Source organism: Nicotiana tabacum, chromosome 17 (assembly GCF_000715075.1).
Source record: "Nicotiana tabacum cultivar K326 chromosome 17, ASM71507v2, whole genome shotgun sequence".
NCBI lineage: Eukaryota > Viridiplantae > Streptophyta > Magnoliopsida > Solanales > Solanaceae > Nicotiana > Nicotiana tabacum.
The window spans coordinates 102655300-102670161 of NC_134096.1; the positions used below are offsets into that span (position 1 = coordinate 102655300).

General features: G+C 39.9%; 2 protein-coding genes across 2 annotated transcripts; both read right to left on the reverse strand.

The window, feature by feature from the left end:
- Positions 1-4753: 4753 nt before the first annotated feature.
- Positions 4754-5263, reverse strand: LOC142172010 (uncharacterized). Its single transcript, XM_075235759.1, has one exon. It carries the CDS (start codon positions 5261-5263, stop codon positions 4754-4756), a length of 510 nt encoding a protein of 169 aa, XP_075091860.1.
- Positions 5264-5563: 300 nt separating this feature from the next.
- Positions 5564-6115, reverse strand: LOC107820339 (uncharacterized). The gene has a single exon (XM_075235760.1). It carries the CDS (start codon positions 6113-6115, stop codon positions 5564-5566), a length of 552 nt encoding a protein of 183 aa, XP_075091861.1.
- Positions 6116-14862: the final 8747 nt, after the last annotated feature.

Sequence of the window (14862 nt, forward strand, 5' to 3'; positions counted from 1 at the left end):
TTCGCCTAGTCTCCTTTTCCAACATAAGGTCTCCACTTCCTAGTTGATTTTTATTTTTAGATATAGGGTCTCCACTCCCTCGTCTTCTTTTTAACATAGGATCCCCACTCCCTAGTTGATTTTTATTTTAGATATAGGGTCTACACTCCCTAGTTTTCTTTTCCAACATAGGGTCTCCACTCCCTAGTTAATTTTATTTTAGACATAGGGTCTCCACTCCCTAGTCTCCTTCCCAACATAAGGTACACCAATCCTTAGTTGAGATATCTTTTTGACAATAAAGGAACACCATTCAAAAAAACAAAAAGAGTCATTATGATCTTTTCAGGGTACACTATTCCTGGCCTTTTATTGCTTTCAATAAAGAAATTTTCCTAGTGCAAAGTGGGGCAGAACAATTTCGTTTGTTTGTTTGTTTTGGTGTCTGAGCAGGTTTTACCTCGAGGCATAGGGTTCGAGACAGCCAAAAGAAGAAGTCCTAATCCAGAATAAAAAAAAGAAGAAGAATAAGTGAACCCAAAAAGTAGAAGCGGATGAAAAGACGTGGACTGCTCCAGACATGACTAAAACCACAAGCATCACATCTCCCATTTAGATCAGAAAAGTCGTGGACGAATGAACGAGCTCTACAGCTAGCAAGCATCAAGGTTCAAATCAAAAATGTGCAAGAAGAAACATTCAAGACACAAGATCAAGGTTTAGAAGACTTATAGATAGGAATCTTGTAACTCATAGCTGATAGGCATGTTTAGCTTATTTTTCTTTTGATTTTGACGTAATAGCAGGACCACGGACCGGAGCCTCGATGGAACCTCACTCGACTCTCCAACTCATCATTCCATCATTTTCCTTGAACTACACACTACCTGATTCCCCTATAACCCGGAATATGTAGACTGTCTAAAACTAGGACTCGGTTACACTCTTTTCTCTTATCTCTTCCCTTTTGAATAATGGTATGGCAAAAAATTAGTCATATCGCTTATCTTTTCTTTACCTGAAAACTCTTCATGTTACCAAGCAAAGATGGGCATGCTGTGAGCACTTAAATTTTGACCATGCTTGGATTTTTTCCAACTCTCTCACGTCACTTAACACACACCTTACCACCATACAATTATTCCCTCACAACTCACATGGACACTCACAAAAAAGGGAGCTTCATCTCCACCCTGAAAACCAACAAAACCCTCTATATAATTGCTGCAAAATATCAGTCATGAAGTAGAGGAGAAACCGGCAAATAATGAGCTGCAAATCCAGCCCCAAAACTCCCTCAAAACAGCTCAAAAACAAGCTAAAAACAGCCCACAAAATGAGCTGAAAACCAGTCCACCCACAACTACCGATAACCCCCCAAAACAGCCCCTTTTCTCCAGTTAAACACCCCCAAAAATAAGCTGGAAATCCACCCCAAACCCACCTGAAAACAACCTTGAAACGGCCATAAAAACCAACTGAAACTTCACTCGAACCCATAACTGAAACTAGCCATGAAACCACCAAACTTCAGAGCCACTAAACAACTCCAAAAACAGCTTTAAACCACCTAAATCTCTTCCCGTCTTCATCGGTCAGGCAAGGCTTCTATGTCGAGGTTCCGGTTCGTAATTTCGGCATTTTCGTCCAACGAATGTTGAATTGTTATTTCGGTTGAGTTGCAAATTTTCAGCTTTATTCATCAATATAAAGGTCCATTCGAATCAATTTTTCCCAGTATTTGTTTACATTTTTAGTATACACTTGCTTTGATATATTAGTGTTTCTATCTGCTCGTGATGAATTTCATTTGCTCTCTGGAAAATACTTGATCTCTTTCGTATTGTTTGTGTTTAGATTGCGTATTATTTGGTTTATATATTTTTTTTAAAGATTAATTCATTTGAGTACATGTAAGTTTGTTTTGGACGATTTCTGTTAAATATGCTATGGACTTTGATTTAGTTTTCTTACTTATATGGTTATGTTACATTTCTTTTGTTTTAACATGTTGAAGTGGTGATTTAAGTGAGTTTGTTAAATTGGATAGATGGAAAATTAAAGTTGTTTCTTTCTTAGCAAGAAATTAGAATAGGCCATGAGTGGTGTTAAGTCAGAAGAATGTATAACTCTTAAGCATCACAATAATCCCAAACTTAGAAAAACAATTTTTGAGTACGTTAGAGTACTTTAAGCGCGCCCTAAATTAATCAAATCATCGTAGTTATGTATATGTTTGCGTGACATAATTACGATTTTCAAAATTAAAACCGAAGTACGTGTTCGCGCAACTTTGGCCAAAACTATCTCTATATAATAAAATGCTATTAATTGTGTACACATACGCGTGACATGATTTTGGCACAATAAAAAAAACAAATTCACACACGTGATTCGTTTCAAAGATAATTCCATGTTTGAATAATTAAAAGCGGATAGATAAAATATGGAAACCAATAAATCACAATTTATCCAAAAATTAATTCAAGCCAAGTTGTAGTCAATAAAGCGACCGTGCTAGAACCACGAAACTCGGGGAATACCTTACACTTTCTCCCCGGTCAATAGAATACCTTAACCGGACTTTGTTTTTGCAGACCAATAATAATAGAGTCAAACCTTCCTTTGACTAGGGATTCAAATCAAAGGTGACTTGGAACACCCCAAAGCTCAATTCCAAGTGGCGACTCTGTAAGTAAAATAATCCCTACTCAAGTTTGTCATTTTAATTGGAAAAACTCTTTAACCCAACCCATATAACACATATCTTTTTTTTGGGGGGGGTAGATCAACCTAATAGGCACAAAGCTGATGAAGAGAATTGTCCATACTGAGCAGTTAGTCAACGACTATCATACGGAGGCGGACAACTGGAAAGAATAATTTGAAGGCCTTCAGTTAGAAAAAGAAGTTTTAGATGAGGAAAAGTGTGCTTTGGAACAACAAGTGAAAATGATGGCAGCAGAATTGGTGATTGAAAAAACCTCTTCCAGTCAAGTGGGCAAGGATAAAGAACTCCTTGAGTCTTCATTTGCCGAGCAACTGTCTAAAGCTACCGAAGAAATTAGGGGTCTGAAAGAACTACTTAATCAGAAGGAAGTCTATGCCGAAGAGCTTGTTCAAACGCTCACTCAGGCTCAAGAAGACCTCCGTGCATCTTCTAACAAGATCCAGTTCTTAGAGAGATCACTCGCCCCTTTACAAACTTCTTATGATGCTGCTTTGACTTAAAAAGCAGAGTTGGAGGCCGAAGTTGAGCAATGGAAGAGGGATTATGAGGCCCTTGAGGATAAATCAACTCTTGATGTAAGCTGGACTTTCTTGAACACGCGACTCGAGACTTTGATGGAGGCTAACCAGGATGGTTTTGACTTGACTGCTGAGATTGCAAAAACTAAAGAAACCATAGAAAAAACTCAGCAGAGTCAAAACATTTCTTCACCTGAGGTCGGCCTTCCCGAGGGTGATGAACTTAGTCCTGGTGAAGTTAGTGTTCAAATCTCTCCTGCTCAAGTCGAACCTTCTGCTGCTGATGATGATGCTATCTTGACTTCTCCCGCTACTAATAGTACTACTTTAGAATCTGCCCCATAGTGAACTTGTGTCTGGAAAGTTTATTGTGTTTGTTTGTTTTATTATTATTTGTGGAATGGTTGGTAAGCTTTACCCCTAATCCATTTTGGGGTTTAATATCAAATACTTTGGTTTGAACTAAGTTTACACTTAGTTTTAACCGGGTTTATATAATATTTCATTTTGAGTTTCTGTTCTGCTCTTATAATATTTAATTTTGAGTTTCTGTTCTACTCTGCATTTAAAAATGCTTCAATACTCCATGGCTTTTTGAACAAGCACGAATTATAAAAGAGGGCCCTTTTATAAACGACACTTAATGAAGAAGACGTCTCAACTTCATAATGGTGTAAACATACGAAAGAAGAAATAGGAACATACATGTTTCTTTGAATAACTTTGAGGAAGTTTTGTATCATTCGAACTTTCAAATTGTATAATACTTTAGATTTTGTAACTATTTTCTTAACTATTTCAAATTGTATAATACTCTTTCGTAACTATTTTCTTTACAATAGATTTTGTAAAATTTAAGGGTATATCTTGCACCCTATGACTAAATATTGCCTTTAACCTAAACATTCGTAAGATTTTGGAATTTACATCTACGAGTGTATTCTTCATAGGTTTTTGAATCAGGCTTGCGTTTTTGGCTCTTTATTTTGCTCTTAACTTTCGATTTGTTGGGTAGATCATAGGCTTGACTTGAATTCTGACTTTTCCAGTCTTCTTTACCTTCCTTATATATACATATATATATATTCCCCCAAGTGTTTAAGCTTTGAAGTATGAAATCTTGAGCACTTGATTATTCCTTCCATGTGGTCCATTTCCTGTAAAGGAAAAACATACGGGACTCGGAGGTATATATAACTTAGATGATGACTGCTTAACCCTTTATATTTCCATCAGAAAGGTTGCAACCCTAGACCGGGAATAATGTTGCTTCCGTGTGTCCTTCATTTCTAATATCATCATTTGGTGTGGGCTAGCTTTTTGCCTATCATCTAAAATTGTTAGTATAATTTTAACTGTACAAAATAAAAATCGTAATTGAACGATACCTGGCCGTGGGTATTTCTTTTGCTCAGAAATAGTATTTCTTTAAATGAACAACATTCCAACTCGAGGGTAAAACTTTGCCATCCATGGTTTCTAACTCGTAGGCACCTTTTCCAGCAATACCTCGAATTTTATAGGGTCATTCCCAATTTGGATTTAACTTTCCTTCTCCGGCTGTTTTCGTTGATTGAAAAACCTTTTTAAGAACAAAGTCCCCAATTTTGAAGTACCTGAGGTGAGCCTTTCTGTTGTAGTATCGTTCTATGGTTTGCTTTTGTGATGTCATTCGTATTAGAGCTGCTTCTCTTCTTTGTTCGAGTAAGTCCAAGTTTGTTCTTAAATCCTCATCGTTCGATTCTTCCATTGCCAATGTGAATCTCGTGCTTGGTTCTCCTATTTCAACTGGGATTAAAGCTTCTGAACCGTACACAAGTGAAAATAGAGTTTCTCCCGTAGCTGTTTTTGTTGTGGTTCTATATGCCCATAATACTCCTGGTAATTCTTCAGGCCAATTCCCTTTTGATTTTTCTAGTCTCTTCTTCAAATTATTGATGATAATCTTATTTGTTGACTCAACTTGTCCATTTGCCACGGGATGGTAAGGTGAAGAGGTTATTCGTTTGATTTGCCAACTTTGAAAGAACTCCATGATTTTCAAGCCTATAAATTGTGGGCCATTATCACATACGATTTCTTTTGGAACTCCAAACCGGCATATGATGTTCTGCCAAATGAAGTCTTTCACCTCCTTTTCTCGTACCTGTTTGAAAGCTCCTGCCTCTACCCATTTTGAAAACTAATAGGAACCATACCTTACCTTTAGCTTGTGGTAAAGGCCCTACTATATCCATTCCCCATTTCATAAATGGCCAAGGGGAAATAACTGTATGTAATAACTCTGTAGGTCGATGCATATTGTTGGCATATCGTTGGCACTTATCACACTTGGCTACAAAATTTTCCGCATCTTCTTCCATTTTAGACAGTGGTATCCTGCCCTGATTAGTGTTTTAACTAAAGATCTTCCACCTGCGTGATTTCCGCAATGTCCTTCATGTATTTCCCTCATCACGTACTCTGTTTGATTGGATCCAAGGCACCTTGCTAAAGGACCACCAAACATTTTGCGATATAAATTGTCTCGAATTAGGCAGTAACGAGCAGCTTTCCATAGAAGCATTTGAGATTCTTTCTTGCCTTCATGTACGATCCCGTACTGCAAAAAATTAACAATCTCGTTTCTCCAATCCCAGGTTAAATTATTAAAGCTTACCTCGTGTTTATCATGGTCAAGTGCTGAATGAAATAAATGGATTACAATAGAATTTTCCTCACTCGTTACTTCTGTAATTGAAGCAAGGTTAGCCAACGCATCTTCTTCAGCGTTTTCTTCCCTGGGTATTTGCATAATCTTCCATGATTGCAATTGCTTGACCAGTTCTCGTGCCTTTTCCAAGTATTGTTGCATTCGTAGCTCTCTAGCAGTGTAAGTCCCATGCATCTAATTGAATACTAGTTGAGAGTCACTTTTAATCATGATTTGCTCTATGGAGAGTTCTCGTGCTAGTTCCAAACCTGTAATTATAGCTTCATACTCTGCTTCATTGTTAGTAATTTGGTAACATTTAATTGCTTGTCTTATACTTTCACCTGAGGGTGGGATTAAGACAATACCTAAACCGACTCCTTTGATATTTGAAGAGCCATCAGTAAATAAAGTCCATGTACTTGGATTAGCTCCAGTAAAAATTTGTAATTCCTTTTCTACTTTTGGAATTCTTTTTGTATTAAAATATGCGACGAAATCTACTAAAACTTGAGATTTTATTGATGTTCGAGGTTGATAAATAATGTCATATTCACTTAGTTCTATTTCCCACTTGGCTAGTCTGCCTGACAATTCTTGTTTATGCAAAATATTCCTTAATGGATATGCAGTTACTATGGAGATAGGATGGCATTGAAAATATGGTCTCAATTTCCTAGCTGCCATGATTAATGTTAAAGCTAGTTTCTCTAGATGAGGATATCTAGTTTCAGCATCCAATAAAGTTTTACTAACATAATAAATAGGAAATTGTTTACCTTTGTCCTCCCTTACTAAAACTGCATTTACAGCTACTTCTCTAACTACAAGATATACAAATAGTCTTTCTCCATCCCTTATTTTAGACAATAGGGGAGGATTTGTTAAGTATGCCTTCAAATCTTTGAGGGATTGCGGCATTTTTCAATCCATTCAAACTGATTTTGCTTCTTCAAAACTGAAAAGAATTTAAAGCTTTTTTCTGAAGATCTTGAAATAAATCTTCCCAGAGCTGCAATCCTACATGTCAATCTTTGTACTTCTTTTTTGCTTGTGAGTATATTAGGCATTTCTTCAATAGCCTTAATCTGTGCAGGATTTACTTCAATTCCTCTATTAGACACGAGAAATCCTAGAAACTTACCTGAAGCTATGCAAAAAGCGCACTTTTCTGGGTTCAGTTTCATACCATATCCGCGGAGGATCTCGAAGGTAGTTGAAAGATGTTGAAAGTGATCTTCCGCTTGTGTAGATTTGACCAACATATCATCAATGTACACCTCCATCGTCTTGCCCTGGTGTTCTTGGAACATTTTGGTCACCAACCTCTGATAGGTGGCTCCAACATTTTTCAAGCCAAAAGGCATGACTTTGTAATAATAAGTCTCCCTATTTGTAATAAATAAAGTTTTTTCTTCGTCTAAGGGGTTCATTTTTATTTGATTATAACCAGAATACGCATCTAGAAAGCTTAATAATTCGTGACCTACGGTATCATTAATCAATTGATCTATATGCGGTAAAGGGAATGAATCCTTTGTGCATGCTTTATTTAAGCTAGTGTAATCCACACAAACTCTCCATTTAACGTTCTTTTTCGGAACTACCACAGTATTAGCTAACTAATTAGGATATTTTACCTCGCGTATTGAATCAATCTTTAAGAGTTTCTGTACCTCTTCATCGATCACTTGATTTTTGAATGATCCTTGCTTCCTCTTCTTTTGTTTGACATGTATGAATGATGGATCTTCATTTAATTTATGAGTCATCACCTCCGGAGGTATACCTGTCATATCTGAATGGGACCAAGACAAAACAATCCGTGTTAGCTTTTAAATATTCAATTAGCTTACCTCTCCTATTTAGGTTTAACCTTGCTCCAATATGAATTCTTCGATCTGGCCATTGTTCGAATAGTGGAACAGCTTCAAGCTCCTCAATTGTTGTTTTAATGTTTTCATTCTCCTCTGGCTCTTGAATTACATCTGGTCTGGAATCCACGTCTGTTTGTTTTGATACAATTTCTGTTGAAATTTGATTTATCGCATCTTTCTCACTTGCACCCGCATCTTTTTGATTTGCACTCGTATCTTTTTGACTTGGCTGTATCACCGAATTGATGCTCCTTGAAGTTTGTTGATCTCCTCGAATCTGTTAAATTCCCCATTTTGAAGGGAATTTGATAACCTGATGCAATGTGGATGGCACAACATCCATACCATGAATCCACGGCCTCCCAAGAATCACATTATAGGCCATATTTGTGTCTATCACTTGAAATTTTGTTTCTTTGATGACCCCCTCTGTGTATGTGCTTAGATCAATTTTTCCCTTTGTAATAACGGTTGAGTAATCAAACCCAGATAAGGAACGTGCTTTTGTAACTACACGATCTCCCATCAGCATTTCGTTCACCACTCGTAATAGAATAATATTCACAAAGCTACCTGGGTCAATCAAAACTCATTTTACGTTAGTATCATGTATAAGTAAAGATATTATCATAGCATCGTTATGAGAAATCATTAATCCATCGGCATCTGCATCATCAAAGGTTATGTTGCCGTCTTCCAAAGTTTTGCGAGTTCGCTTCCCGTGAGTTATTATGAACTTTGTTGTTTTTCTCGCGTCTGTATAGGTAACGCCGTTGACTTCTTCTCCGCCTTTTATCATATTTACTGTTCTCTTTGGAGACGGAGGTTATGGGGGCTCTTGCCTATTTTTCATGTAAGCTTGTTTGTCTTTCTCGCTGAATAATTCTGTCAGATAGCCCTGCTTTAATAAATGTTCCACCTCACCTTGTAATAATCTGCAGTCTGATGTTCTATGGCCGTGATCACTATGGAACTCGCACCAAAAGTTTGGGTTTCTTCTATTTGGATTTGATCTCATCTCTTTAGGCCATCGTACCTTATCTCCCATGCTTCTTAAATAGCGACCAACTCAGAGGTACTCACGTTAAAATTGTAGTCCCTAATCCTTATGTTTGCATTAGCATCTCTATTATGTTCATCTTGATTTTTTCTAAATCTTGATGACGAACCTTAATCTCTATTTGTGAACTTGTGATCAGCCCGCACGTCTTCGAATTTGGAATAAGCTTCTCACCCCGAAGGTCCCATATAAGGCGCGTACCTACTTTTACCGGACCTCTTGTCATGTTCTGACCTCCTCGAACCTGTTTTTTCTTCAACCCTTGACTGAGCTACGGTATCTTCTTCGATCTGTTACTTCGTACTGTACCATTATAGACATCATTCCATGTCGTGGAAGGGAATTCTCATAGGCTCTCTTTAAGCCTCCTTGTAGCTTCTGAATTTTTCTCGTTTAAATTGCTTGCAAATGCCATGGCCGCCCAATTGTCAGGTACTCTTGGAAGCAATATTCTTTCATGCTGGAATCTGTCTATGAATTCTTGAAGTAATTTTGTATCTCCTTGTTTTACTTTGAATATATCCTCCATTCTCTTTTCAACTTTTGTGCGTCCGAGTGTGCTTTTATAAATAGATCTGCAAGCTCAGAGAAAGAATTAATAGAATTTTCAGGTAAAAGAGAGTACCATGTTAACGCTCCTTTAGTAAGTATTTCCCCAAACTTTTTGACCAACACAGATTCAATCTCATGCTTGGTTAAATCATTGCCTTTTACTCTCGTGGTGAACGCAGTAACGTGGTCACATGGATCGGTCGTTCCATCGTATTTTGGGATGTCGGGTATTTTGAACTTTTTGGGAATTGGTAATGGAGTTGTGCTTGGTTTCCATGGTTGTTGTGAATATTTGTCAAAATCAACTCCTTTGATCATAGGTGGTATGCCAGGTATTTGTTCAATACGGTCATTTTGTTCTTTCACCTGTTTCTGCAAGGCTAGTATTAAAGTTTGTAAATCAGAATTATTAGGCGTACTTGATCTCCTGTCACGTGACTCGTTGGGAATTCCTCCGCTTCCAGAATTAGCCAACCCTGATCGTGGAATTTACACAGTTGCAGTATTGTTTGGTAGAGGTGTGGGTGGTACAGTTGGTAATCCCCTCATGAAAGCCTGGAGAGCATCATTTATGCACTCAGCAATTAACTGCTTCATAGCATCCTGCTCGTCAGTTTGTTCATTTCCATGTTGTTAATTGTTATGAGTAGTGGATCTTTCTGGTGATGCTTCTCTTGAATTACGTGGGCTTCCTTGAAGTGACGGAATTGGGGTTCCTTCCACCTACTGGTTGTTGTCATTGACATTCGACATGATTCAGTTGAGAGAGAGTGATTTGGAAAGTAAGAGAAGATTATCAGTTTCCCGGTAACAGAACTAATTTGTTTAACCAAAGAATTAGATTCTCAGTCAAAGTCTATCTTTAGAAGTACTCGGGTTACTGATAATCAAGAAATTCAATATTCTCTCAAAAATAAGAAAAGAAATCAGAATAAAAAATGGCAAAGTAATTAGTAGAAAGCACAAAAAAGTAATTATATTCCAATGTTCATCAAAACCTGTCCTTACAAGTGAAACTCCCTTTCCTTATATAGGAATTTACAAATATAACGTTTCTTCCCTTTTATGACAGAATCATTATGAGCATTAATGACATTAGTGAAACATTATAATTGGCGACCGCAACTGTTCATGAAGATTCTGTAACGGTTTCGATTCTTCTTCCACATTAATTTGCGGTTCATGAATGTTCCCTCTTTACTGTCTTGATTCATCCTACATGTGTCTCTTCCCTGAATAATTTAGGCTCGGGCAACCGTACTTGTTCATCTCGTGAGTGATTTTCTCGTACCTGTTGTAAATCGTGACTCTTTTTAATGCGACACTCCAGTTGTCATCTTCTTAGTAATCCACGTATCTTGCCCTGTCATCCTTATATTATTCCATGTGTAATATTTATTTTTTACCAATACATTTAGTATGAAAGAACATGTGTTGATTTCTATATTTGCTAATGTCGGTGCTGGATTTGGTGGTGGAAATGCATATGCTATTAGTATTGTGGTTATTATTAAGTTTTTTTACCATAGGAAAATATACTTCTTGGCTGGTTGGATCCTTCTCATTACTACACAGGTTCATTTCTTAATCCACCTCTCTTAATTTGTTTGGCGCAATTAGACTTGACACGAAATTTAAGAAAGTTGATTTAAAAGAGTTACGGACTAGCTATGCTAGATTATGAAATGCTAATAATACTCTCGTAGTCTTATCTAGCGGGACACGACATGTGTACGTAGCAATCTTTAACATTTTAATGTATGAAGGGGACATATCTATATATATATATATGGGAGGGGTGAGCTCATGTGAACCCATGGCGGAATTCTAGTTTGTTGGCCATAAAACGCAGAAAACGAGGAACGATCATGGCGGGCGGCGACTATGGTTCCTTAGGTCGTATTCTATGGCTCGAATAAATTTTAGGTGATCCGGGTTCGAGGGCTCGGGCCCACTCGGAAGGCATGGGCTATAGCACACGAAAATATGGGAATCAGGCGGAATTCTAGTTTTTTGGCCGTAAAACGCAAAACAATGAGGAACGATCATGGAAGGGCGGTGATTATGGTTCCTTAGGTTGTATTCTATGGCCCGAAAAAATATTAGGCGATCCGTGTCCGGGGGGCCGGTCCCACTCAGAAGGCGAGCTATAGCACACGAAAATATGGGAATCGGGCGGAATTCTAGTTCTTTGGCCATAAAACGCAAGAGAACGAGGAACGGTCATGGCAGGGCGGTAACTATAGTTCCTTAGGTCATATTTCATGGCCTAGAAACTTTTTAGGCGATCGGGGTCCGGGGGGCCCAGGCCCACTCAGAAGGCGTGGGCTATAACACACGAAATATATGGGAATCAGGCTCAATTCTAATTTATTGGCCGTAAAACGCAAAGAGACGAGGAACGGTCATGGAGGGGTGGCAAATATGGTTCCTTAGGTCGTATTTTATGGCCCAGAAAAATTAAACACGATCCGGGTTCGGAGGGGCCTGGCCCACTCGGAAGGCGGCACACGAAAATATGGTAATCGGGAAGAATTCTAGTTTTTTTGGCCGTAAAACGCAAAACAATGAGGAACGGTCATGGCAAGGCGGTGACTATGGTTCCTTAGGTCATATTTGATGGCTCGAAAATTTTAGGCGATCGGGGTGCGGGCCCACACACGAAAATATGGGAATCGGGCGGAATTCTAGTTTTTTGGCCGTAAAACGCAAAATAACGAGGAAAGGTCATGGCGGGGCGGGGACTACGGTTCCTTATGTCGTATTTGATGGCCGAAGATATTTTTAGGCGATCAGGGTCCGTGGGGCCCGGGCACACTCGGAAGGCGTGGGCTATAGCACACGAAAATATGGGAATCGGGCGAAACTCTAGTTTTTTGGCCGTAAAACACAAAAACAACGAGCAACGGTCATGGCGGGGAGGTGACTATTGTTCTTTAGGTCGTATTTGATGGCCCGAAAATATTTTAGGCGATCCGAGTCCGGGGGCCTGGCCCACTCGGAAGGCGTGGACTATAGCATACGAAAATATGGGAATCGGGCGGAATTCTAGTTTTTTGGCAATACAAAACACAAAAAACGAGGAACAATCAAGGCGGGGTGGTGACTATGGTTCCATAGGTCATATTTGATGGACCGAAAATATTTTAGGCGATCGGGGTCTGGGCCCACTCGGAAGGCATGGGTTATAGCACACGAAAATATGGGAATCGGGCGAAAATCTAGTTTTTTGGCCGTAAAACGCAAATAAACGAGGAACGGTCATGGAGGGGCGGTGACTATGGTACCTGAGGTCGTATTTGATGGACCGAAATATTTTTACGCGATCGGGGTTCGGGACCACTCGGAAAGCATGGGCTAACACACGAAAAAATGGGAAACTGGCAGAATTCTAGTTTGTTGGCCGTCAAACGCAAAAACACGAGGAACGTTCATGGAAGTGCGGTGAATATGGTTCCTTAGGTCGAATTTCATGGCTCGAAACTTTTTTAGGCGATCGAGGTCCGGGCCCATGCGGAAGGCGTGGGCTATAGCACATGAAAATATGGGAATCGGGCAGAATTCTATTTATTTTGCCGAAAAATGCAAAAAATGAGGAAAGGTCATGGCGGGGCGGTGCCTATGGTTCCTTAGGTCGTATTTGATGGCCTAGAGAAATTTTAGGCGATCCGGGTCCTGGTGACCCGGGCCCGCTCGGAAGGCGCACACGAAAATATGGGGAATTGGGCGGAATTCTAGTTTTTTAGCCATAAAATACAAAAAATGAGGAACGATCATGGCAGGGCACTGACAATGGTTCCTTATGTCGTATTTTATGGCCCGGAAAATTTTTAGGCGATCTGGGTCTGGGGGGCCCTGGCCCACTCAGAAGGTGTGGGTTATAGCACACGAAAATATGGGAATCAAGCTGAATTCTTATTTTTAGCCGTAAAATGCAAAAAAACGAGGGACGGTCATGGCGGGGCGGTGATTATGGTTCCTTAGGTCGTATTCTATTGCCCAAAATATTTTTAGGCGATCCGGGTCTGGGGCCCCGAGCGCACTCGGAAGGCGTGGGCTATAGCACATGAAAATATGGGAATCGGGCGGAAGTCTAGTTTTTTGGCCGTAAAACGCAAAAAATGAGGAGTGATTATGGCGAGGCGGTGACTATGGTTCCTTAGGTCGTACTTTATAGCCCGAAAACTTTTTAAGCGATCTAGGTCAGGGGGCTTGGGCCCACTCGGAAGGCGCGTGCTACAGCAAACGAAAATATGGAAATCGAGCAGAATTCTTGTGTGTTGGCCGTAAAACACAAAAAACGAGGAACGCTCATAGCGGGGCGGTGACTATGGTTCCTTAGGTTGTATTTCATGGCCCGAAATATTTTTAGGCAATCTAGGTCCGGGGGCTTAGGCCCACTCGGAAGGCGTGGGCTATAACACATGAAAATATGAAAATCAGGCGGAATTCTAGGTCTTTGGCCGTAAAACGTAGAAAACCTAGGAACGGTCATGGCAGGGTGGTGACTATGGTTACTTAGGTCGTATTTGATGGCCCGAAAAAATAATTTTAGGCGATTCGGGTCTGGGGGCCCGGGTTCACTCGTAAGGCGTGGCTATAGCAAATGAAAATATGGGAATCAGGCGGAATTCTTATTTTTTGGCCGTAAAATGCATAAAAAGAGGATTGGTCATGGAGGGGCGGCGACTATGGTTCCTTAGGTCGTATTTGATAGTCCGAAATATTTTTAGGCGATCGTGGTCCAGGGGTTCCGGGCCCACTCGGAAGGCGTGGCACACGAAAATATGGGAATCAGGCTCAATTCTAATTTTTTGGCTGTAAAACGCAAAAAATGAGGAACGGTCATGGTGGAGCGGTGACTATGGTACCTTAGGTCGTATTTGATGGCACAGAAATACTTTAAGCGATCGGGGTCAGATTAGCCCCGGGCCACTCGAAAGACGTGGGCTAAAGCACACGAAAATATGGGAATGGGGTGAAATTCTAGTTTTTTGGCCATAAAATGCAAAAAATGAGGAACGATCATGGCGGGGCAGTTAATATGATTCATTAGGTCGTATTCTATGGCCCGGAAAAATTAAAGGCGATCCGGGTCCGGAGGGACCCGGCCCACTCGGAAGGCGGCACACGAAAATACGGTAATCGGGCGGAATTCTAGTTTTTTGGCCGTCAAACGCGAAAAAAGGAGGAACGGTCATGGTAGTGCGGTGACTATGGTTCCTTAGTTCGTATTTGACGGCTCGAAAAAATTTTAGGCGATCGGGGACCGGGCCCACGTGGAAGGCGTGGGCTATAGCATATGAAAATATAGGAATCGGGCAGAATTCTAGGTTTTTGACCGAAAAATTCAAAAAAATGAGGAAAGGTCATAGCAGGGAAGTGCCTATGGTTCCTTAGGTCGTATTTGATGGCCTGGAAAAATTTTAGGTGATCCGGGTCCGGGTGGCCCG